We start from the raw sequence: 24,966 nt of genomic DNA, 5'->3' as shown, positions 1-24,966 counted from the left end.
CAAGCATCTTTTAATTTCATGGCTGCAATCACCATCTGCAGTGATTTTGGAGCCCACAAAAATAAAGTCTGATACTGTTTCCACTGTTTCCCCACTTGCCATGAAGTGATGGGACTGGATGCCATGATCTTAGTTTTCTGAATGTTGAGCTTTAAGTCAACTTTTTCACTCTCCTCTTTCACTTTCATCAAGAGGCTTTTTAGTTCCTCTTCACTTTCTGCCATAAGGGTGGTATCATCTGCATAACTGAGGTTATTGATATTTCTCCTGGCAATCTTGATTCCAGCTTGTGCTTCTTCCAGCCCAGCATTTCTTATGATGTACTCTGCATATAAGTTAAATAAGCAGGGTGACAATATACAGCCTTGACATACTCCTTTTTCTATTTGTCAGTCTGTTGTTCCATGTCCAGTTCTAACTGTTGCTTCCTGACCTGCATATAAATTTCTCAAGAGACAGGTCAGGTGGTCTGGTATTCCCATCTCTTTCAGAATTTTCCACAGTTTATTGTGATCCACACAGTCAAAGGCTTTGGCATAGTCAATAAAGCAGAAATAGATGTTTTTCTGGAACTCTCATGCTTTTTTGATGATCCAGCGAATGTTGGTAATTTGATCTCTGGTTCCTCTGCCTTTTTGAAAACCAGCTTGAACATCTGGAAGTTCATGGTTCACATATTGCTGAAGACTGGCTTGGAGAATTTTGAGCATTACTTTACTGACGTGTGAGATAAGTGCAATTGTGCAGTAGTTTGAGCATTCTTTGGGATTGCCTTTCTTTGGGATTGAAATGAAAACTGACCTTTTCCAGTCCTGTGGCCACTGCTGAGTTTTCCAAATTTGCTGGCATATTGAGTGCAGCACTTTCACAGCATCATCTTTTAGGATTTGAAACAGCTCAACTGGAATTCCATCACTTCCACTAGCTTTGTTCGTAGTGATGCTTTCTAAGGCCCACTTGACTTCACATTCCAGGATGTCTGGCTCTAGGTGAGTGTGAGTGATCACACCATCGTGATTATCTGGGTCATCAAGATCTTTTTTGTACAGTTCTTCTGTGTATTCTTGCCACCTCTTCTTAATATCTTATGCTTCTGTTAGGCCCATACCATTTCTATCCTTTAGTGAGCCCATCTTTGCATGAAATGTTCCCTTGGTATCTCTAATTTTCTTGAAAAGATCGCTAGTCTTTCCCATTCTGTTGTTTTCCTCTATTTCTTTGCATTGATTGCTGAGGAAGGCTTTCTTATCTCTCCTTGCTATTCTTTGGAACTCTGCATTCAAATGGGAATATCTTTTCTTTTCTCCTTTGCTTTTCGCTTCCCTTATTTTCACAGCTATTTGTAAGGCCTCCAGTCACACAGAATTCTCCGTCCTGACACATCAAGAGTCCCTGGTTTACCATGGTCATTATGTAAAAAAAAAAAAAAAGTAGAGACTTGAATCAAATAGAAATCCAAGTTCAAAAAAAGTCTGTATATATAAATGGATTTTAAAATATATGCATGTTTATATCTTCATATATATTTAAAGTCCAGCAGAACATAGGCCAAGTTTTAACGGTAGTTATTTCATAGCAGTGAGATCAGAGAGGACATTTATTTTCTGAATATTCTACAAAAGGACAATCAATACACACTATTTTTAAATCCTTCATTTTCCCAGGTTTATATTTGATTTATCTTCCAGCTTTCTTTATCCACTTCGCATCTTACAATATTGTCACCATTGCCTCCTTTATTCAGAAAGACAAGAATGTTCATTCAGATCTCCTCCTCCTATCACACCACAAGCAACATCATTAGGAAAATCATACTGTAACAATTTTTTTCCCTATTTTCATCACGATGTTTTTATTGGTCTCCTTCCTTCCCTCCTAATTCTTTCCTTCCCTCTTCATTTTGTTCATTCATTCTTTCATATAGCAAACATTTGTCAGAGCCACACTTGGTGTTATGGGCTGAGAAAGTAAAGATGAACAAAATTGAATCCTGCCCTCCAAGAGCTAACAAGCTAAAAGACAGGCAGAGAGAAGGGAGAAGACTGTGCTACAGGTAGCAAGAAATGAACTGGTGAAAGAGAAAGGCTGTCACTAAGTCGTGTCCGACTCTTTTGTGACCTCATGGACTGCAGCCCGCTGGGCTCCTTTGTCCATAGGATTTCCCAGGCAAGAATACGGGAGTGGGTTGTCATCTCCTCCTCCAGGGGATCTTCCTGACCCAGGGATCGAACCCACATCTCCTGCTTGGCAGGTGGATTCTTCACCACTGAGCCACCTAGGAAGCCATAAAGCATAAAATGGGAACTGGCAAGAAGCCAAAGAAAGTTGTGACCACTGCAAGGAAGAGAAGTCCTACTGACTACCAGAGAGACCAGAAAACCCGAGAGACAAAGTGAGCCCGTGACACACACCGTGGGTCCCCCAGCTCAGCAGGGACTCTCACCCCCTAACCCAGAACCACCTACAGTGTTCTGCAGGGCAGCCTCGCTCTCCTCCAGGCTCAGGCGCATCTGCGTGATGAGCCTGCGAGTATCCTGAACTCGGTCCTGATGCTGGCTGCCCAGGGTCCGAAGTCTCTCCACGGTCATCTTGAGGTCATCCAGGCGGGTCCTGTAGCTATTCTCTTGGCTCCTGGCCTTGGCCAACTGGAGGTTGAGGGATCTAATAGCACCTGAATACCAACAAGGAAAGGGAGGATGAGCACGTTGGGGGGTCAAGTCATCAAAAACAGAGGGCTGAAAAAGTGACTTTGACTGGCTTTCAGCAAAACAGTAATAGCCCAGTATGTGAATGCATGCTCTTTCATCTCCATCATTTCAAATCTCAGGAGAACTTCACAGACAGTTCTGCCACCTCTGCAAGGGTGAGGTAGAGACATCTGCTGAACTGTTACCCCCAAAGATTCTATGACCCAGGGGACTGCTTTCTAAGCCTCTGAATTCTCTCCTGTGTGAAACGGGCCTCCATCACCTTCTGAAATCTGGGCTTCTCTCAGAAGGTCCCGAAGGGCCTGTTCAGCCTGCTGCATCCTGCCCTCCAGCTCTGCGTCGGGTACTGCTCCTCCGCCAGCCTGAGCCTTCGAAATCAGGGTCTCCAGGCTCTCAAGTTGCTGCATAAACTGATCCATCTGAAACCACGAAGGAAAGAGGATTAGAACAGAGGATGGAGTTCATGGTGGAATATTATATGGCAGGTATCCAGGGGCTAAGGCTTCCCAGGTGGAACTAGTGGTAAAGAACCCACCCGCCAATGCAGGAGACAAAAGAGACACCGGTTTGATCCCTGAGTCGGGAAGATCCCTTGGAGAAGGGCATGGAAATACTGGTTGCCACTCCAGTGTTCTTGCCTGGAGAATCCCATGGACAGAGAAGCCTGGTAGGCTACAGTCCACAGGGTTACAAAGAGTCAGACACGGCTGAAGCGACTGAGACCATGCATGCGTCCAGGGGTTAATGGCTACAAGTCCAGAAATGCTTGGCATGACATGGTAAAATTCAGACTCTAGAGCCTAGACTTTCTGAGTCTGGATCCTGGTTCCACTACTCACTAGCTATGTGACCTTAGGCAAGTCACTTTCTTTATCCATAGGATGAGGATAATAATATCGCACAGACTTATTATTTGGACTAAATGAGTTAGTATTTGTAGAATAGTGCCGGGAATAGAGGAAGTGCTATAGAGGCCAGTTAAATAGATAAATTTAAAAAAACAAGTTGAGTTTGTTCTACATTTGGGCTCTGTTTGGACCCTTTCCTCCCCCACCCTTCACTTCAGTAAAAAATAATAATTTATAATTAACAACATCAATTTCATTCTTCTCTGGAATTTGAATGAGAAATTTCTGGAGGCCATTCCTGTTTGGACAGCCCTGACACCTTTAGATTCCTCATATCTTTTATGCTGTTGTTGTTTTGTTGCTAAATCGTGTCCAACCTTCTGCGACCCCATAGACTGCATCACGCCAGGCTTTCCTGTCCTTCACTATATCCTGAAATTTGCTCAAACTCATGTCCATTGAGTTGCTGATGCCACCCAACCATCTCATCCTGTCACCCCGTTCTCCACCTGCCCTCTATCTTTCCCAGAATCAGGGTGTTTTCCAATGAGTCAGCTCTACACATCACGTGGCCATAGTATTGGAACTTCAGCTTCAGTATCAGTCCTTCCGATGAATATTCAGGATTGATTTCCTTTAGGATTGACTGGTTTGAACTCCTCACTGTCCAAGCTGCTTAAGAGTCTTCTCAAGCACCACAATTTGAAATCACCAATTCTTTGGCTCTCAACCTTCTTAACGGTCCAACTCTCAACATCTGTACATGACTACTGGAAAAACCATAGCTTCAACTATATGGACCTTTGTTGGCAAAATGATGTCTCTGCTTTTTAAATATGCTGTCTAGGTTTGTCATAGCTTTCTTTCCAAGAAGTAAGCATCTTTTAATTTCATGGCTGCAGTCTCTATCCACAGTGATTTTGGAGCCTAGGAAAATAAAATCTGTCACTGTTTCCACTTTTTCTCCTTCTATTTGCCTTGAAGTGAAATTTTGTTGTTAGTAATGCTTCCTAAGGCCCACTTGACTTCACATTCCAGGATGTCTGGCTCTAGGTGAGTGACTATACCATCATGGTTATTTGGGTCAGTAAGACCATTTTTTTTTTCCTTTTTGTATAGTTCTTCTGTGTATTCTTGCCACCTCTTCTTAATCTCTTCTGCTTCTGTTAGGTCCTTACCATCTCTATCTTTTATTGTGCCCATCCTTGCATGAAATGTTCCCTTGATGTCTCCAATTTTCTTGAAGAGATCTCTAGACTTCCCCATTTTATTGTCTTCCTCTGTTTCTTTGCATTGTTCACTTGAGAAGCCTTTCTTATCTCGCCTTGCTAGTCTCTGGAGCTCTGCATTCAGTTGGGTATATCTTTCCCTTTCTCCCTTGCCTTTTGCTTCTCTTTCCTCAGCTATTTGTAAAGCCTCCTCAAATAATCACTTTGCCGTCTTGCATTTCTTTTTCTTGGGGATGGTTTTGGTCAGTGCCTCCTGTACAAGGTTATGAACCTCCGTCCATAGTTCTTTAGACACAATATCAGATCTAATTTCTGGAATCTATTTGTCACCACCACTGTATAATCATCAGGGATTTGATTTAGGTCATACCTGAATGGCCTAATGGTTTTCCCTACTTTCTTCAATTTAAGTCTGAATTTGGTAATAAGGAGTTCATGATCTGAGCCACAGTCAGCTCCCCAGTTTTTGCTGATTGTATAGAGCTTCTCCATCTTCAGCTGCAAAGAATACAATCAATTTGATTTTAATATTGACAATCTGGTGATGTCCATATGTAGAGTCATCTCTTGTGTTGTTGGAAGAGAGTGTTTATTGTGACCAGTGTGTTCTCTTGGCAAAACTCTGTTAGCATCTGCCCTGCTCCATTTTGTTCTCAAAGGCCAAACTTGCCTGTTACTCCAGGTATCTCTTGACTTCCTACTTTTGCACTCCAGTCCCCTATGATGAAAATGACATCCTTTTTTTGGTGTTAGTTCTAGAAGGTCCTGTAAGTCTTCACAGAACCAGTCAACTTCAGCATCAGTGGTCAGGGCATAGACTCGGATTACTGTGATGTTGAATGGTTTGCCTTGGAAACAAACTGAGATTATTCTGCCATTTTTGAGATTGCACTCAGGTACTACATCTCAGACTCTTTTGTTGACTATGAGGGCTACTCCATTTCTTCTAAGGGATTCTTGCACAGACCATTGTAGATACAATGGTCATCTGAATTAAATTCACCCATTCCTGTCCATTTTCATTCACTGATTCCTAAAATTTCAATGTTCACTCTTGCCATCTCCTGCTTGACCACATCCAATTTATCTTGATTCACGGGCCTAACATTCCAGGTTCCTATGCAATATTGTTCTTTACAGCATCAGGCTTTACTTTCACCACCAGACACATCCACAACTGAGCACTATTTCCACTTTGGCCCAGCCACTTCATTCTTTCTGGAGCTATTTCTCTGCTCTTCCCCAGTAGCATATTGGACATCTTCCAACCTGGGGGGCTTATCTCCTGGTGTCGTATCTTTTTGCTTTTTCATACTGTTTATGGGGTTCTCAAGGCAAGAATACTGGAGAGATTCGCCATTCCCTCTTTCAGTGGACCACGTTTTGTCAGAATTCTTCACTGTAGCCTGTCTTGGGTGTCCCTGCACAACATGGCCATAACTTCATTGAGTTATACGAACCCCTTTGCCATGACAAGGCAGTGATCCATGACATCTCTTTTACATGTTTAGGTTTCCTTTGGTTGTTTCATAAGGACATTTCTTGGAAAAAATCCATCTGGAAAGTGGCATATTATAATAGAGCACTGAATTCAGATTCAGTGGACATGGGTGGCATTTTCAGTTCCCCCATGTGACTTTTGAAAAATAACACATTTCTCAAAACTGGTAAATATAAGAACATAACTTTGAAGTATTATTACTACTACAGGGAAACTTTTTAACATAACAATTTTTCAAGAGAGAAATAGTAATCCTCACTCCTGTCCTCAGGAGACTAGGAGGAGCCTGGGTTTGTGACAGGACCACCCAAAAGATACTTCAGGATTTTACTTGTGAAGGTGAGGGCTGGCTAGCATGCACACCTGGCTCTTCACTTGATTATAGCAAGCGGGACAGTTGGTTAATGCCGCATGGTCACAGTTGAGGCCGTCAAATCCTGGCTTGCAAACACAGCTGCCATCGCTTCTACACTCCACGGGCTCCGAGCCCGTTGGGTTGCAGTTGCAAGCTAGAGACAAAAGACAAACAGGAAGCTTTCATGTCAAACTAATTCTGGAACCTGGAGGTATAGCAAAGATAAAAGGAAGATCCAGTTACCCAGAGCAAAGAACCCTTCTTTGCCCTTGTTGATTCATGTTGTGTTGGATTCGTTTCTTGGCTATATCTCCAAGCACATTCCCAACACAGAGAGGTCTTGGGAATCATCTGGCAGGTTTGTTTGGTGTGTGTGTGTGGATGAAGAGACACTTCAACAGCCCATCCTTTCTAGAGACACTGATTTACTTCCCCCCATTAAATTGTAAGTCTCTTGGATATTCTGCAGACACTCTGGGTTTGCTCACAGACAGAGTAACATTTCTTCTGGGCCTATAATATGCCAGATGTAGACATCTCTCTATATATTACAGATGAGAAATACGGGCTCAGAGAGGTTGAGTAATCTGTCCTAGGACATACAACAAGAAGATGGCAAGAATGAGAACTTGGAAAGAGCCAGTGCTATTTTCCTTCTGCTCTGCTGCCTTTGACGTAGGAAATGCAATAAAGCAGAACCTTTACTCAGTCAAACTGATTCAGTAGCACTATGTGTCATGTTCTGTTCTAGGAGCTGAGGATATAACAGTGGGTGAGACACTGCTCAAATGGAGTGATTCTTTGGGTACTCCAACTTTAGTGATCACAAAACACTTGGAATAACGTCTGAGCATATGTTATGATTTGCTTCCATATTTATGTGTCTTCCTTTTTAACCTATGAGCTCTTTGTGAGCTGGGCTGACTTATTCATTATTATAACCTCAGTATCTAGCTCCACACTGCATAAATGGTTAAGAGCTTGATAAGACAGTTCAGTGAAAAAATTGTACTGTCTAAAGGCAGTGAAAGCTCTATTAATAGCAATAACATTAATAGCAATAATAGCAAAATCTATAAATTAATCTATTTATAGATTTGGGCTTCCCTGGTGGCTCAGACAGTAAAGAATCTGCCTGCGATGCAGGAGACCTGGGTTCAATCCCTGGGTTGGGAAGATCCCCAGAGAAGGAAATGGCAACCCATCCAGTATTCTTGCCTGGAGAATCCCATGGACAGAGGAGCCTAGTGGGCTACAGTATATGGAATCGCAAAGAGTTGAACATGACTGAGCAACTAACAATTTCACTTTTCTTTTCAGATGGAATTATATAGTTTACAGTGTGCTTTGTCATATGCTATTTTATCTTTGCAACCACTTTGAGTAAAATATTAATCGTCCATATGAGGAAACTGAGACAGAGAAATTAATTGGCAAGATCAGAATAATACAAGAGGTATGCTAAAAAACTGGACTTAAACTCATACTGCTGATGTCATGTGAATGCTTCCTATCATAGAACATCACAGCTAACCCACAAGCTGGGGTCAGGGCAGGTGGAATTTGTGCCCCTGGGTAGAAGCCTTAAGTTGCACAGAGCCTCAAGCATTTCCAGGGCTGGGCACTCTGTTGTGAATGAGGGGCTCTGGGCGCCCTGCAGACCTCCTGGGGAACCTCCAATCTGGGTCCCCAGAGCCACTCTGGACCTTAAAATAAGCAAGCTCCTGCGTTCTGGGCACCAGGCTGGTCTGGGACCTTGGTGACTAAGGGGTGAGTCTAAGTGGCAGGCCAGCTCCCTTGAACTGAATTTGCCTCTAGAACAGAACATGTGCAATGGCTTGAAAGAAGGGCCGAGCAAGAGGCCCGGTCTGCACATTCATGCTTTGATCTGATCTGAAGCAGCGCCCAGGAATGCTCCACGAGAGCTACTGCTTTGAAGCCCGACCTCCTGAGTAGACGTGTGGACTGTCACCTTTCTATACATCAATCACACAGACTTCCTGAGAGGGTCTCTCCAACTACTTTACTGCCCACTCCCCTCCCACTTCAGTGTATCCAAGCTTCATCTCAAGTCATTTATTACCTTCCTCTTACGGGTCTGGCAGCCACTTGCCTGCCTACCAGCCTGGGGACTACGCATAGGAGGCAGCCCCATTTTATCTCCTCTTCCACTTTGGAATGTAAACCTGACCCTTTTCACTTCTCCCACTCAGCCTTAACCCTTTCGACATCCTCTGGCTCTGACTGTCAGAGCCCTGCTGCAGGGGAAATTGGTCTTAAGACTTCTGGTCAGTGAAAGGTCCAGGCAGGTCAGAGAAGCCAAAGGAGCATCACAGTATTACCTGCTGTCAGCCTTGCCCATTTATATGTTCTCACACGTGTACATGCACACACACACACACACACATAGCCTGGCCAGTCTGCCTAGGGGTGCAGTCCTACCTCGACATTTGTCCGCTGGGTTGGCAGCTAAGGGGTCCCCGTAGTAGCCAGCTTTGCACTGGTCGCAGTGGGCACCGGTCGTGTTGTGAAGGCACTTCAGACACCTGCCTGTCAGGCGGTCGCAGTTCCCGGGGGCACTGGGGTCCACGTTGTTGCTGCACTGACAGGACTGACAAGGTCTCACTGGACCATGTTCCCCAAAGGGATCCCCAAAGTAGCCATCAGCACAGAGCTCGCAGCGGGCGCCTGGAAGGAACCAAGAGTCAAGCTGCCCACGTGATCATCGATTAGCAGCAAAACCAGAGGCAGAGGCTGAGATTATGTCACCCTCTAGAAGAGCTTCCCCCATCTGGGACCCCAGAACAGCAGGCTCAGGAGCAGGAACCCACAGCAAGAGGCTGACTCTTCCACGCCACGGTGGTCACAGATTCTAGAACACAAGTACCACCAGGGGCCTTCCTGCCAGTTAACAAGCTGGCTAGGGAAAAGTCAGATGGAGCACCAAACCACCAAGACTGCAGCTCAAGATAAGCTCTTCTCTGAGACTGACCAGCAGAGAGTTGTGACATGTATAACATTACTAAGTTTCCCTTCTTTATCTTGGTTCAATTTTTTTGCTTGTTTTTGATGAGGACCATTTTAAAAATCTATATTGAATTTGTTACAATGTTGTTTCTGTTTGGGTTTTTTGGCCATGCAGCATGTGGGATCTTAGATCCCCAACCAGAGATCAAACCTGCACCCATCCTGCAACCCCACATCTCACCCCCACCCCTCCCCATCTTTACCCCATTGGTACCTGAAGTCTTGACAACTGGGCCACCGGGGAAGTCCCTCCTTGGGGTTCATTTTTAAAAACTTAGTTAAACTCTATATTTCATCTGACAACTTCACATCCTAATTACAAACCTCTTAAAACAGCGTTAGATGTGTCCTCCCATAACTCTACACCCTGCCCTTCTTCAATCCACTTCAGCTCTTGGGCATCCATCTCTCCTTATCTTTAAAAATGAGCCCATTGAGAATAACCCTGAGTCATGAGAAGTCCCTCGAAATCCCTTGGATTGGACAGACGCGTGGCAGGAGGACAGGGCGGGCAGCTGGCCTCACCAGTGACGCCATGGGGACAGTTATTGCACACCACCTCCTCTGTCTCGGGCATCACAGAACAGCTGAACCCATTGCGACAGGGACAGGGCTTGCAGCTGCGGGGGTCGTGTGGGTCATTGTAGAAACCGATGGGGCAGTCCGCACACTCGATGTCAGGGTTCTCATCCCCTGAATAACAGTCTCCTGGGAGGAAGAGGGAGAATGGAGGGGCAGAGAAATGAGCAGGTAAAACTATCCACTTCCTTTAATACAGAGGACGACACGTGGGAGGCAGAGCTTAGTTATTCAAACCCTCCCTTTCTGCAGCTTTCCCCAGAGTGCCTGATCGCTGGCCCTCCCCTCTGCCCTCCTACCAACTCTAAACATGGCCACGACCCTGAATCTCACCCTCCCTCTCTTAGGCTAAGCAGACCCACACTCCTTTTACCACCGTCCATAACTTAACACGGCTCCCCTCTTCCCCACGGCTTGACTACACCACTTGTTGGCACATTCATTCAGGTCCTGACACTGCCTTTGATCTCCCCAAACAATTCTTGCAATTTGACACCAGCTCCCCCACCCAGCATTGAACCGTGACAGCCATTTCCTGTAACCTAGCACCTTTCTCACAACCTTGTGGCATTTCCATCATGAAAAGGATTGAATGTAATAAAGCGCCGTGTCCATCTTCCCTCGACTCCAGCCCTGCTCTCCTTAATCCTTTCCCATCTCTGAAATGAGTTCAGGCACCGCCTTTCCTGCACGGCTCTCTCTTCCACGGGAGACCCCGGTCACCTGGCTGCACCCCGAACCGCCTGGTTCAGGTGTCATTTCACTCACCTGTGTCTGGATCACAGGCCCCTCCCCCTTGGCAGTTACAAGGAATACAGGTGCCAAAAGGTCCCAGTCTGGCTGAATCTCTTTTGTAGCCAGAAGCACATTCCTGGCAGAACTGTCCCTTGTACCCAACAGGACATACACATTGTTCAACCCAGGGTGCTGGGGCTCCCGAGATGGGGCGGGCTGAGATCAAGGTCACATTGTCGAGGTACCCAGTACCTGCAAGAGAGACAACAGGTGGGAAGCAACAAGTGGTAAGGTCCAAGGATCTAAAGTCAGGCCTCATATTGGATTTTTTCTTAACTCCTCAATGAAAAGAAATTCACATTTTAAGGCATGACAAGGAAAATTTAGACATAAAACTTTCTCTCGCCCTTTGGCCTCCTTCTTCCCCTCTAAGTAGATGTAACATTGTGCATCTGCCTTATGTGTTAAGCAGACCTCCCATGTGGCAGAAATACCTGCTTAACCACAAAGATCAATTTTTCTCCTTCTGGCACCAGCCATGTAACTCCTTAGACATAACATTACTTTGTCAGTCCTGGTAAGGGGTCACAGTGACCTCCTGCTTACTTGCCTTGTATGTGCAGACATCTCTGGTGAACTTTATGTCAATGCCAGTATATCATTTCCCTTAAAGAGAGCAATTGGTGCAGAACAGACTAGTCAGACGACCTGGAGAGATTGGGCCACACCTAATGGAAGTTCTTAGTTTAAATACTTGTTTATGACCTCATTAATGCTACTAGTTATATTATATGCTGCCTATTTTACAAGATTAAAGTTCCCTGCACATGTATGCATGCATGCTCATGTTGTGTCCGACTCTTTGCGACCTCATGGACTGTAGCCTGCCAGGTTCCTCTGTCCATGGGATTCTCAAGGCAAGAATACTGGAGTGGGTTGCCATTTCCTCCTCCAGGGGATCTTCCCGACCCAGGGACTGAACCCACATCTCTTACATCTCCTGCATTGACAGGCAGATTCTTTACCACTGAGCCACCTGGAAACCCACCAAATGTGGGACTGAGCCTCAGACAAAATGAATGATAATTAGGTGACTAGAAACAATTTGATCAAATATATAGTTTTACAAGATCAGTGATTGTAATAATGTATTGTAATAATTGTATATTATAATTGTAATAACAACAGTGATTGTCATAATATGGGAAGAAGGAACAAAAGGGAACTATTCTGAGGACCGTAACAGACTAGTAAGACAGGTGGTCCAGAGACTTTTGGTTGCTGTTAACAGAAACTGGTCCAGTAATGGCACTTTCTGTGGCCTATCAAAAAAGGCCTCACTTGACTTGGGAATGTGCATTTCTAGCACCGTGGGACAAAATGGTCACAAAATACCTCCCAAACCATGACTGAAATTAAGACAGAAGGGAAAGGGACTGTAAAATAAAGAACACTGCCCACTCCCCTGTTCTACAAGAATCAGGTCTTTAGCTGCCGCGGTCGATGACCGGCAACACATCCCGAAAGGAATTCAAGACAAAGGTCAGGATGAAGCACCCCGTGCTCTCAGAAACCTGACAAAACCGGCCCTCAGTCAGGTATTTTCAGGAAAAAATTTTATGAATCCAGTTTATTGCATCTTCTCATACTTAGAAAAGCACTAAAACCATTAATTAAGATATCCGTCCCTTGGGAAGAGCAGTAGCCTTCTACCAAGACATGTGCTTGACAGCACGTACTCCCTTCCAAGATCACATACATACTGGCTTCCCCTTCACCTCTTTGGAACTGTTCTCAGAACTTTCCAAGAGACAGCCTCCAGGCTCTACTTTTTATATCCGCTTGAATAAGATTTTTCATTTCTTTCTTAGATTGACTTTTTTTTTAACTTTTTATCTTATATTGGAGTATAGATTGACTATTGATTAATTTTTTCATTGATAGCCCAGGTGACTTTCACTCACTCTGGCATGCATAATAGTATAGCACTTCATCATCACTGAGTGCACTGGTTCTGCTGTCAGAAAAATCAGGGTTTGAATTCTGGCTTGATCCTCACTAGCTCTGTGAATTGGACAAGTTCCATAACACCTCTGTGTTTCCTCAGCTATAGAAGAGAAATGACAGAGGTATCTACCTCCCAGGTTGTTGTGAAATTAAATGAGACAATGCATGTACCATAGAGTACCTGGCACATAGTAAAGATTCAATAAATTGTTAGTAAACACCTTTTCCACTTTCTGCTTTATTCACTGTATCAGTGACATGGAAATGGTGCATGTTAGCCATGCATCCTTTTTACATGAATGCTAAAAAACTTAAGCGGTCTCACTTAAATAAATCCGATCGTGATAAGGAGAACCCAACATAGTACATAGTATGTAGAAAGCTCAATAATAGGAATTTACAGAATACATGGTGATGTCCAAACATGGTAGCACCAAGTATAATCCCAAAGGAAAACTACTCAAGAAATAAAGAGAAATGTTGTAGATTCCACTTCTGAGCTAAGCGAATGTGCCCTTTTGCTGTAGGTTACCTTCTTCAAATAATCGGCTTCAATCTAAATTCAGAGACTTTCTAGCAAGGCAGCATCATTTATTCTTCATTGATGTGACCTCTTTTCAAGAAATACTCCTTAACTCTTTGTTGACTGGGAGATTTTTGCAGAAACTAATTCTTGTGGTTGGCAATTTGTTATATTGAAATACTCTGGTCAATAACGTTTGGGTAGCAAAAGATGTATTAATACATCTCTGGTCAATAATGTGTTAACAACATCTTGTATAATGTAAAAATGTAGACCCAATCAGAGATTCTACATCAAAACCATTCATTGTTTGTCCTCTTGTTTGGAGACTGTCACCAACTTAGACAGCTGAAGCAAGTTAAACAAAAACCTAAGAAGGGAGGAATTCCTTTCTTTTAGTCACTTACTGTATTCTCCGTAGGTAGCTCGGATCCTCAGGGCTGTGAGGTTCCGCAGTAACCTCCGATACTCAAAGTAACTCAGCTGGGGTCTCCAGTTACTGCTTGGATGTTCATTTAATCTGCATGATTTAAAACCAAAAGGTGAAAAATCCCACTCTTATCAAATCTTATAATGTGTATACCTGATACAAATTCCTGCCTGAGAATGCAGGAACAACTAAGTCCCTTCACAGCCCTGCTTAGAGGGAGATAAAGGACAGGTAGCCATATCCCTGTAGGCACAAGCCTGGAGCTTTCCCACTCCACGGGGAATGCAAGCCCCACAGGATGTGATGGAGTGTAGGAAGCCAAACTCCAGGGGTTATGGCGTCCAGTGTGGGTCCAAGTCCTCAGAGACCACTTTCTATTCTTGGTCACAGGAAACCTAATAGCAGAAACATCTCTGAGTTCCAGAAGCTCTGATTTTTAAGAGCTGTCATTCATGTTTGGTTTTGTTGTTTAAATGACTTGTTATCTGAGCATGTTTCACCTCCTATTCTCATAAATCAGTGTCCACCTTTTACACTCTTCCACATCTAATATGTCTTAGTTTTGGCATCATGTTGCCTTGGTGTATCATATCACCAGCCCCTGCACTATTTTTTTTTTTAATGTTGTTTTTTGGTTTTTACTGGAATAGCTCTTTCAGGAACAACCCTAACCCTTTTGCCTCATCCACTGATTCATGAAATAAGTGTTTACTGTGCACTTGTTTTGAACTAGAAGCTGTATTAGGACAGAGAATACAAAGACAAGTAGAGTGAGGTGATCAATGTCTACCCAAGGTGGTAGGTAAATGTGTAATTATGATACGAAGCGGAAAGTGCTACAACAAATGCGTGAACAGAAATTCACAATGGACTGTAACTTTACCTGGGATTTGGAGAAGGCTAATACAAAGGAAAAACCTGTAAGCTGAATCTCAAAGAGTAGTTCACCAAGCTAAGAATGTGGGAATGGGTGTTCCAGCATGGAGAGCAAAGTGTGTGTATCAGAGTAAGCTGCAATTGGTTACTTAAGAACACAGCGTGTCTTGTGGGTCTTGTATACATTATTGCCTTTAGTTCTACCCTGAGGTAGGCCCCCAACAACCTTCATTTGAACCACTGTGAATGTGATCTGATGGTTCAGTTAAAGACTCTACCCAAACTGTCCCCCACACAGGATTTGCACCAGCCTTCACATCTGATTGTGTCGCTCCTCTACGTCTAATCTCTCAATAGATTTCCATCACCTTGCAGGCATGGGCCAGATCTCAGCACCTAGACATGACTTCCAAGAGCCACCCTGCTGGGCCTTTTCCCAGCCTTTTTAGCTTTATCTGCCCATCTCCCCTACACCAGCTGTGTTCCAGCCATAACTACTGCTTACCAATGCCCTTTACTACTCCTGTACATTCCCACATATACTCACAAGGGCAGGTTGTCCTGATTTGTCCCTGGGAAAGTCTTGTGCTTATTTCTGTTCCCAGTCCACACAGTCCTCTTAGTGAAGCTTTTCCTGACTTCTTCAGACAGAACTAAGACACTCTTTCCTTTCCTCCCAAGTCCCCATGAGCATGCACCACCACTGAAGTGATTTTATACTGTATTATGTTTGCACAAATAATAACACATCCTACGAGACAAGAGCTCTTGGAAGACAAAGACCATGTTTCTTCATCTTGAATTCTCAGCCTCTGATACAGTACTAAGCATTTGATAGGCACATCCCCTCCCCTGAACTCTCTGAACCCCCCATTCAAAATTCCCGTTCTAGAGAGAAATATTTGCAAATGATGTATTTGATAAGGGATTATTATCCAAAATATACAAATAAGTTACACAACTCAACATCAAAAAAACAAACAGCCCAATTAAAATACGGGCAGAGGACCTAAATAAACAGTTTTCCAAAGAAGGAATACAGATGGGCAGCAGGCACATGAAAGGATGCTCAACATCACTAATCATCAAAGAAATGCAAACCAAAACCACGATGAGATATCATCTCACACCTGTCAGAATGGCTATTATCAAAAAGACAACAAATAACAAGTGTTGGCAAGGATGTAGAGAAAAGGGAATGTTTGTGCACTGTTGGCGGGAACATAAATTGGTGTAGGCGCTATGGAAACCAGTGTGCAAAAAGATTAAAAATAGAACTACTATATGATCCAGCAAGCCCACTTCTGGGTATTCTTCTGAAAGAAACAAGAACACCAATTCAAAGAGAAATACACCTATATGTTCACTACAACATTATTTACAATAGCCAAGATATGGAAAATTTCCATCAATAGTGGATAAAGAAGATGTGGAGTGTATGTGTGCATGTGTGTGTGTGTGTGATGGAATATTACTCAGCCATAAAAAGAATGAATTCTTGCCATTTACAACAACATGGATGGACCTAGATGGTGCTAAGCTAAGTTAAAGAATTCAGACAGAGAAAGACAAATATCATATGATTTCATTTGTATGTAAACTCTAAAAAACAAACAAACATAATGAAACAAAAACAGAGTCATAAGAAGGGAGGGTGTGGGGGATGAGTGAACTAGGTGAGAGAAATTAAAAGGTAAAAACTTCCAGTTATAAAATAAATGAACCACAAGGATGAAATGTACAGCCTGGGAAATACAGTCAAGAATGTACTAACATTGTTTAGTGGCAGGTGGTAACTAGAGTTGTCTTGATCATTTTGTAATGTATAGAAACAGTGAATCACTATGTTATGGACCTGGAACTAAAATAGTGTTGTAGGTCAATCATACCTCAAAAAATCTCCCATTTCACAGGATAACATGTAACTTCTTTAGACACACACAGGACCATCCATGACCTTACCTCTGCCTCTTCTCTGACCTCACTTCTCACTGTATTCCTCTCCCCCACTCCATGTTCCACTCATGCCTAATCACTTAGAATTTCCTAAATGTACAAAACTTCCTCAAACACACTTCTTCTGCCATGATAACCTTCACTCCTTTTCTTTCCTTAGAAAGCTACTCTTCATTGTCACATCTTCTCAGTAAGCTTTCCTAGGTCACTCCAGTGCGAGTTACTGATGCCTCCTGCATGTATTCAAAACACTGGTGTCCACTTTGTCACTTACAAGATGCACTGTAATCATCAGTTTATTTTTCTCCCCCATTAGCCTGTCAGGAGCGTGTGGGCAGCAATCATAACCTGTCTCAGCACATAACACCATATTTGGTCCATAAAAGGTGCTCAGAAAAGCTTGTTGAATGAATGAATGATGACTGAATGAATAAACAAAGCAATCAGACTTCAATCACCGTTTGCTCTATTTGACTCACTTGTAGCCTCTCTCTTTACCTGAACGTGTAAGTTTTGGTGATCCCACAAGGCAGTGTCTTGTCACGCGGCATTAAGGGAGCTGTGATCCGTAGACCGGCACCTTCCAGAATCACGTCATGGGCAGATGGGTGTCTGCCTCCCCTGTCCACACGGAAGTCAAAAGACAGGCTCTGTCCATAGCTCACCTGTTGGTTCCCAAGAAATTTGGCTGTGAAACAGATCAGAAAGATTGGGATCAGCTGTGAGACCAGAGAAGAAAAGGAGTGAGCAGGTTTGCACGGACGTTGGCAATTTCTCTTGGAGTTCCGTATTATTCACCCATCACTCCCCACAAGCTACTCTTTCAGAAGAGCCAGTTCATGGCACTGGACATGGTCATACTGCTACTGGCTATGATGGAGGGTTAGTTAAGGAAATGCTGAAAGGGCCTCATTATAAGACACTTCCATCTATCACATGATTCATAGCATGGCCCTTATCAGCTCAGTTCAGTTGCTCAGTCGTGTCTGACACTTTGCAACCACGTGGACTGCAGCACACTAGGCTTCCCTGTCCACCACCAACTCCAGGAGCTTGCTCAAACTCATGCCCATTGAGTCGGTGATGCCATCCAACCATCTCATCCTCTGTCATCCCCTTCTCCTCCCACCTTCAATCTTTCTCAGCATCAGAGTCTTTTCCAATGAGTCACTTCTTCCCGTCAGGTGGCTAAAGTATTGGAGTTTCAGCTTCAGCATCAGTCCTTCCAATGAATATTCAGGACTGATTTCCTTTAGGATGGACTGGTTGGATCTCCTTGCAGTCCAAGGGACTCTCGAGAGTCTTCTCCAATACCACAGTTCAAAAGCATCAATTCTTCGGCATTCAAATTTCTTTAGAGTCCAACTCTCACATCAATACATGACTACTGGAAAAGCCTTAGCTTTGACTAGACGGACCTTTGTTGGCCCTTATGATAGACCAATATGCAGAGATTCCCAGGTCTATCAGCAGTAGTGCCATCTGTTACATAATGCTTTCTAGTGTACAGAATACTTGCACAAATATCATCACATTTGATGGCAATAATTCTTGGAGTTAGTCATTATTCTTCCCACTTAAGAACAGAGGAAATTAAAGTTTGGAAAAATTAAGAGGCCACCTTGCCCAGGAATCACATATTAGCTAAGAATATGAACTAGGATTAAAATTCTAGCCAGAAGAACGTCCCTGGTGGTCCAGTGGTTAAGACTTTGCCTTCCACTGCACAGGGTGTGGGTTTAATCCCTGGTCAGGGAACTAAGATCCCACATAACTTCATGGTCAAAAAGCCAAAACATAACACAGAAGAAATACTGTAATAAATTCAATAAAGACTTTAGAATGGGCCACATGAATAAAATAAGAAATATAAAAAAAAAATTTTTAACCAGAGCTTTTCTATTCAACTTTTCTGATTTTTATATTTTTAAAATTTACAAGTGGTTTAAAGCTTTGAGTCACTTTCTCATCTGCTTCCTGATAGACCCACAGATTTGACCCCAGTCCTTATTTCTTGTCTTGGTGGGAAACTTAGAAATTTGCCTTTTAACTGAAGCAGGAACCTGCAATGGGATGTGACCACCTGGACACCCAGTTCTACTCTGTTGGGCTGTTACTTTGTCAGTAGGACTGAAGCCCCAATTGTCTTCTGGAGATGCTACTGCCCTGGACACTAAGTGATAAGATTTTCACATTTGCTAAACCCAATCTTCTATCCTGACTTCCTAGTCTTCTAAGTTGACTTCTACACGAAAAATACCATACGTACCAGGAGCTACGAAATAGACAGGGTCTGATCGTCGTGCTGAAGTAAACACATCTTGATGGCGCTGTGACCATTGGAGCTTTGCAGGAAACCCATTTCTCTGGACAGCCTTCCAGCCATCAACATCTGGAACATAAGTAAAACCACTCTTCATTAGAACAAACCTTATCATCAGTTGAGTTAAACAAGGCAAGACTTGATTGTTACTCACTAGCAATGAGTGAGCAACAAGTGGGCTTTCATTATATTTCCACATTTGTGCACCATCCTCACAATTCCCTATGCACCTCTCTACTTGGTTTTCACCTTCACCTACTCCAGTTTACACCTGCTATAACTTCTTGTCTTTGAGTCTGACTCTTGGAATAAGAGAACATGTTTTCATCTGCCTGTAATTTGCATTTTTATTTCATTTACATAAACACAGTCTGGCCTTAGTGAGGTAAGAGGGTCCAGTATGTTCAGAGAGAAACTCAGAGTTGAGATCATATTAATCTCCCATATTTTTAGAGTGCTTTGCAGCTTGGTAACTAATTTCACATAAATTAACTCATTTGGCATATGTGAAAGCAGTATTATTAGTGAATGTGAATTCCAGAAAGGCTTGTGTTAAGCCCCTCAATCCAAAAGAATGATTCTTTTGTGGTTTTAAAGTACACTAATAGGAAATGCAGGGAGTTGAAAATCTGTTCTCTTTCTAGTTATTTTTTTTTTTTTTTGCCCCCCCCCTCTAGTTATTTTTATAAGTCATTCATAAGCTGGTCTGAGCAAACTGTTCAGTTATAACTTTTCCAAGACATCAGGCTCTTTCTGACAAAATAATGTACATTTAAAGCTAGAAGACAGTCATCCTGTTAAAGATGACTCAAGGACCCCATCCTGCGGACAGAAGTCTATAAGCACAAAGCCCTATACAACAGGAAATAAAAGCAAAACACCTAGAAAACAGAATGCTTTACCTTGATGGAAGGTGGATATGATTTTATGGACACTGTAGTCTCCAGAGCTTTGGCAGCTGGCTGAATGCCCGTAGCAAAAACACTGGGTGCAGCCCTCAGGGTTTCTCCCGTCCAAGTGATAGTAACCTGGTCGGCACCTGCAGGGGCGTTTTAGAAATCGGGACAATATTATAGGTTATTTCTCATCCCCACAGAGAATACGGTGACTGATCATTTCTACTTTCTTTCCCACCCAGCCCATTAATTCCCAGAGGTGAGAAATACTCAGTTGCATATACCACTCCCACTCCTCCTGATGGAAAATCACAGCCCTCTATTAAAAAAGCATGAAGAATATTCACTCTCTTTTGCTCTAGCAGAGCAGCAACTCATTGGGCATGATGGTCTGGAAACAGTGACTTTTCCTATCTTTGGTAAGGAATTCAGTGCGCAAGATGGGGAGGGGTCAGGTAGGGCTGTGCAGAGTTGGCCCAGTCCTAGAGCAAGTGTTTAAAGGGGGCAAAAGGGTGGGAAGTGGGGGCCAGCAAAAGACAGGCAAATGCTCCTGACCCAGTACCCATTCAGCTGTCCTGACCCTCCCCTCAACAGGACCACCGTCCCTGGCATTGCCCACCATACCTGCCCCTTGGACCTGGGCTCTGACCCACAGGGGAGGGAGCAGGTGAGGTTATGCCAAAGAAAAATGACTACAGGCCCCCTGGAAAAGCAAATTGTAGGCTGGTGTCCCCTCTGCTCCGAGCTCAAGCCCTCCAGGGACTCCTCTGAGGACCACAGTTGGCAGACAATTTCCAGACCAGATGCTGGGGTCATAGAGAAGAGGGCAGGGGAAGCCAAGAAGGATTTGTTTTCTTCTCCAGTCAAGTTAACAACATCCTTCTACATAAAATAATGGTAGTGTCAATGATCATTTATTTAGCACTTGCGATATTCCAGGCGCCTTACATATGCTCCCTGGTTTAATCCTCACTTCAACCCTATGACACAGGAATTGTTATTTCCAATTTTCTTAGACAAAGAGACCAAGGTCAGAGAAGTCAAGAAACTTGTTCAAGGTCATATAGCTTATAAGTGACTGAGGCAAGATTCAAATTAAGGTACATCTGCCGATAAATTATGTGGTCTTATCCACTGGACCATACTTTGGGAATATGTTCAATGTACAAAGGGGCTTCCCTGGTGGCTCTGCTGGTAAAGAATCTGCCTGCAACGCAGGAGACCTGGGTTCGATCCCTGGATTGGGAAGATCCCCTGGAGAAGGGAAAGGCTACCCAAACTAGTATTCTGGCCTGGAGAATTCCATGCACATAGTCCACGGGTCTCAAAGAGCTGGACACGACTGAGCAACTTTCACATTCACTTCACTTTTATTGAGCAAAATCAGAAAGGCAGACTAGCTGTGATGCTACAGAGAATAGCAGTAAATAAATACCTTTTTTTCCCTCTATAGATCAAGGGTTTAAAAACTCATTATAGTCTCTGTGGAGGAAACCTGCAGATTAAAACAGATTAAAAAACAAGGAAAGAAGGAAGGGGGGAGGGAGAAGGGAAGGAAGAAGAGATAAGTCAGAGAAAGGGTGGAGAAGGAATGATAAAGGAAGGCAGGAAGGGAATCAGCAAAACTAAACACACAGTGTTTAAGGATGTACTTGGGAGATAAATTATGAAGAATAGTGGTCACTTCTAGGAAGGAGGGAGGATATTATGGGGCTGGCACATTTTTAGCAAAGGCCAATTTCATAAAAAAAAAGCAAGAGAGTTCCAGAAAAACATCTACTTTTGCTTTATTGATTATGCCAAAGCCTTTGACTGGGTGGACCACAGCAAACTCTGGAAAATTCTTAAAGAGATGGGAATACCAGACCACCTGACCTGTCTCTTGAGAAACCTGTATGCAGGTCAGGAAGCAACAGTTAGAACTGGACATGGAACAACAGACTGGTTTCAAATTGGGAAAGGAGTACGTCAAGGTTGTATATTGTCACCCTGCTTATTTAACTTATATGCAGAGTACATCATGAGAAACGCTGGGTTGGATGAAGCACAAGCTGGAATCAAGATTGCCAGGAGAAATATCAATAACCTCAGATATGCAGATGACACTACCCTTATGGCAGAAAGTGAAGAAGAACTAAAGAGCCTCTTGATGAAAGTGAAAGAGGAGAGTGAAAAAGTTGGCTTAAAACTCAACATTCAGAAAACTAAGATCATGGCATCTGGTCCCATCACTTCACGGCAAATAGATGGGGAAACAGTGGAAACAGTGGCAGATTTTATTTTTGGGGGCTCCAAAATCACTGCAGATGGTGACTGCAGCCATGAAATTAAGACTCCTTGGAAGAAAAGTTATGACCAACCTAGACAGCATATTAAAAAGCAGAGACATTACTTTGCCAGCAAAGGTCCATCTAGTCAAAGCTATGGTTTTTCCAGTAGTCATGTATGGATGTGAGAGTTGGACTCTAAAGAAAGCTGAGCACCAAAGAATTGATGCTTTGGAACTGTGGGGTTGGAGAAGACTCTTGAGAGTCCCTTGGACCACAAGGAGATCAAGCCAGTCCATCCTAAAGGAAATCAGTCCTGAATATTCATTGGAAGGACAGATGCTGAAGCTGAAACTCCAATACTTTGGCCACCTGATGCAAAGAGTTGACTCATTTGAAAAGACCCTGATGCTGGGAAAGATTGAAGGTGGGAAGAGAAGGGGATGAAGAGGATGAGATGGTTGGACGGCATCACCGACTCAATGTACATGAGTTTGAGTAAACTCCGGGAGTTGGTGATGGACAGGGAGGCCTGGTGTGCTGCAGTCCATGGGGTCGCAAAGAGTCAGACATGACTGAGTGACTGAACTGAACTGAATTTCATATAATCAGTGCGGCTGACAACATTTGTTTTATGAGACTTTCTATTTCTTTGTTCTATTTTGAAATTTAAAAGGTTTTCAGAAAGTGACTCCTCTTGTAACACTTAAGCTATGTTTCCCTACCCCCACCCCGGCAGCAAAAAACTGGCTGAAAACACAAGCCAGGAATGTACCTGGCATTGCCTCTGCCCAGGTATAAGCAATTGGCCACATGCCAAAGAACTGCTTGCTTTCTTTGAAGGAAATACGGGGGAAGGTTTTACCTCTGGGGCCCACTTCACAGCCCTCTGCTTACAACAGTCTCAGGGGAGTGAAGAGTTTTAAGTCCAGGCTCAGTTTGTATCTAAGGAATTTCCTGCAGCAGCAACTGGGGGTGGATCGGCCTCACTGTACCACCTGCCCCAACGTGGCTCTGACATCCTCCCCTGGTTCGTGTGTGTGCACATAACCACCATCCCATCCCTGGGCAGGTCCTCGTCTGCACACAATGGTTATTTATGGCCATACGCTGCAGTATTTCCACTGACTAAGATTTTCCCAACATGTTTACTTAGGCCAGGCCTTCCCTGGGACTGAGTTGAGTCATGAGGCCTCATCCCTGCAGACCCTGTACAGAGCACCTGGGGCTGAGAGCCAGCTGGCCAGGGACTCCCCAGGGTCCTGTCACGGCATACACAGAGAAGGGACCCAGAGCAAAAGCTTGCAGCCCACTGAGATTTGGGGCCTTGCTTGCATTTTTTAAAAAATATTTATTTATTTACTTGACTGCACCAGGTCTTAGCTGTGGCATGTGGGATCTTCGTCTTCATTGCGGCAATGTAAACTCTTAGCTGTGTGACATGTGGGATCTAGTTTCCTGACCAGGGGTGGAACCCAGACCCTTTGAATTGGGAGCATGGAGTCTTAACCACTGGACTGCCAGGGAAGTCCCTTGCTTGTATTTTTTTTTAAAGCCTAGTTTTTGCAGGACTTCCCAGTGGTTAAGACTCTGTACTTCCAACATAGGAGGTTTGAGTTCCATCCCTGGCGAAGAAACTAAAATCACATATGCCATGCAGTGTGGCCAAAAGATAAATTAAAATAATAATAATAATAAGGTCTAGTTTTGGAGGCCAGGGAGCAGGAAGAAGGTCCTCAACATTGGTCAAGTGTCCCTTTTCCATGACCCACACTCATGCTGGTTGTCAGGGGACCTCCTGCCGTGTCCACAGGGTCACAGTTCACACAGACCTATCACAGCGCTCTCCCGTGACAGCTGGCTTGCAGACACAGCGGCCCGAGTCACAGGGCCCCGAGATGCCGGCTGGATCACAGTCACACTTGGAGTCTCTGGAAAGAAGAAAAAGAAAATTAGAGCAGTGTTTCCAAATGCTCTGAACTACACACATGAAGATCAGGCACTCATAAGCAAATGTCACCAACTTGAGTCAATCTTTCATCTTCAATGAGGCCTCTCTTAGCTATTCTTGTCCATGCTAATCTCTCTCAGACCCTTTAAGAATTCATCTGTCCATGCACTAGTGCTACTCAAAGTGTGGTCCGTGGCTGGCAGCCAGTCCAAGAACTGTTTACTACCCACTTCTAGAGAGAGCAGGGGTTTGCCTCAGAATGTAAACCAAACTCATCATGAAACTGTTTAGTTTGGTTGACTGTTTGCGTCAGTTGACTTAAAAATTTTTTTATCATTTGTTTCTCTATTGTTTAATCCAGGGGTGTCTGCTTTCATCCCGGTTGACTCCACCTATTTGCTTTTTGTTCATTTAGTTCTTTCGTCTGGTAACACTTCTATTTCACATATAATTCATACCATGCCATTCATTATTTAAAGTATACAACTCATTGGGTTTTAATTGATCCTCAGAGTTGTGCAAAGAGCTCCACAACCAACTTTGGAACATTTTTATTACTCTAAATAGAAAGCTTGTGTCCTTTAGGAATCACCCTCATCACCTTCCCTCAAGTCCTAGGCAACCACTAACCAACTTTTCGGCTCTGGAGATTTGCCTGTTCTGAATGCTTCCTATAAACAGAATTGTACGATGTGTGGCCTTTTGTGTTTTGCATCTTTCACTTAGTATGTCTTCAAGATCCATCCATGCTGTAT

At 43.6% G+C, this 24,966-nt stretch overlaps 1 protein-coding gene across 2 annotated transcripts in view; it reads right to left on the bottom strand.

The window, feature by feature from the left end:
• Positions 1-24,966, bottom strand: part of LAMC2 (laminin subunit gamma 2) — an 82,083-nt gene that overhangs the window by 18,337 nt on the left and 38,780 nt on the right. For both annotated transcript variants that reach the window (XM_043923720.1, XM_043923721.1), the window contains exons 5-15: positions 24,093-24,191; positions 20,000-20,136; positions 19,044-19,166; positions 17,273-17,462; positions 13,920-14,032; positions 11,016-11,234; positions 10,194-10,376; positions 9,084-9,329; positions 6,650-6,795; positions 2,971-3,127; positions 2,466-2,671 (exon numbers count right to left, since the gene is read on the bottom strand). In XM_043923720.1, coding sequence (XP_043779655.1) covers positions 2,466-2,671; positions 2,971-3,127; positions 6,650-6,795; positions 9,084-9,329; positions 10,194-10,376; positions 11,016-11,234; positions 13,920-14,032; positions 17,273-17,462; positions 19,044-19,166; positions 20,000-20,136; positions 24,093-24,191 — 1,819 coding nt within the window. The remainder of the gene's footprint in view (positions 1-2,465; positions 2,672-2,970; positions 3,128-6,649; positions 6,796-9,083; positions 9,330-10,193; positions 10,377-11,015; positions 11,235-13,919; positions 14,033-17,272; positions 17,463-19,043; positions 19,167-19,999; positions 20,137-24,092; positions 24,192-24,966) is intronic.

The sequence above is a fragment of the Cervus elaphus genome, chromosome 14, assembly GCF_910594005.1.
Source record: "Cervus elaphus chromosome 14, mCerEla1.1, whole genome shotgun sequence".
Taxonomy (NCBI): domain Eukaryota; kingdom Metazoa; phylum Chordata; class Mammalia; order Artiodactyla; family Cervidae; genus Cervus; species Cervus elaphus.
The sequence above is the reverse complement of the archived record's forward strand: the minus strand, read 5'-3'. Positions and strand labels throughout refer to the sequence as shown.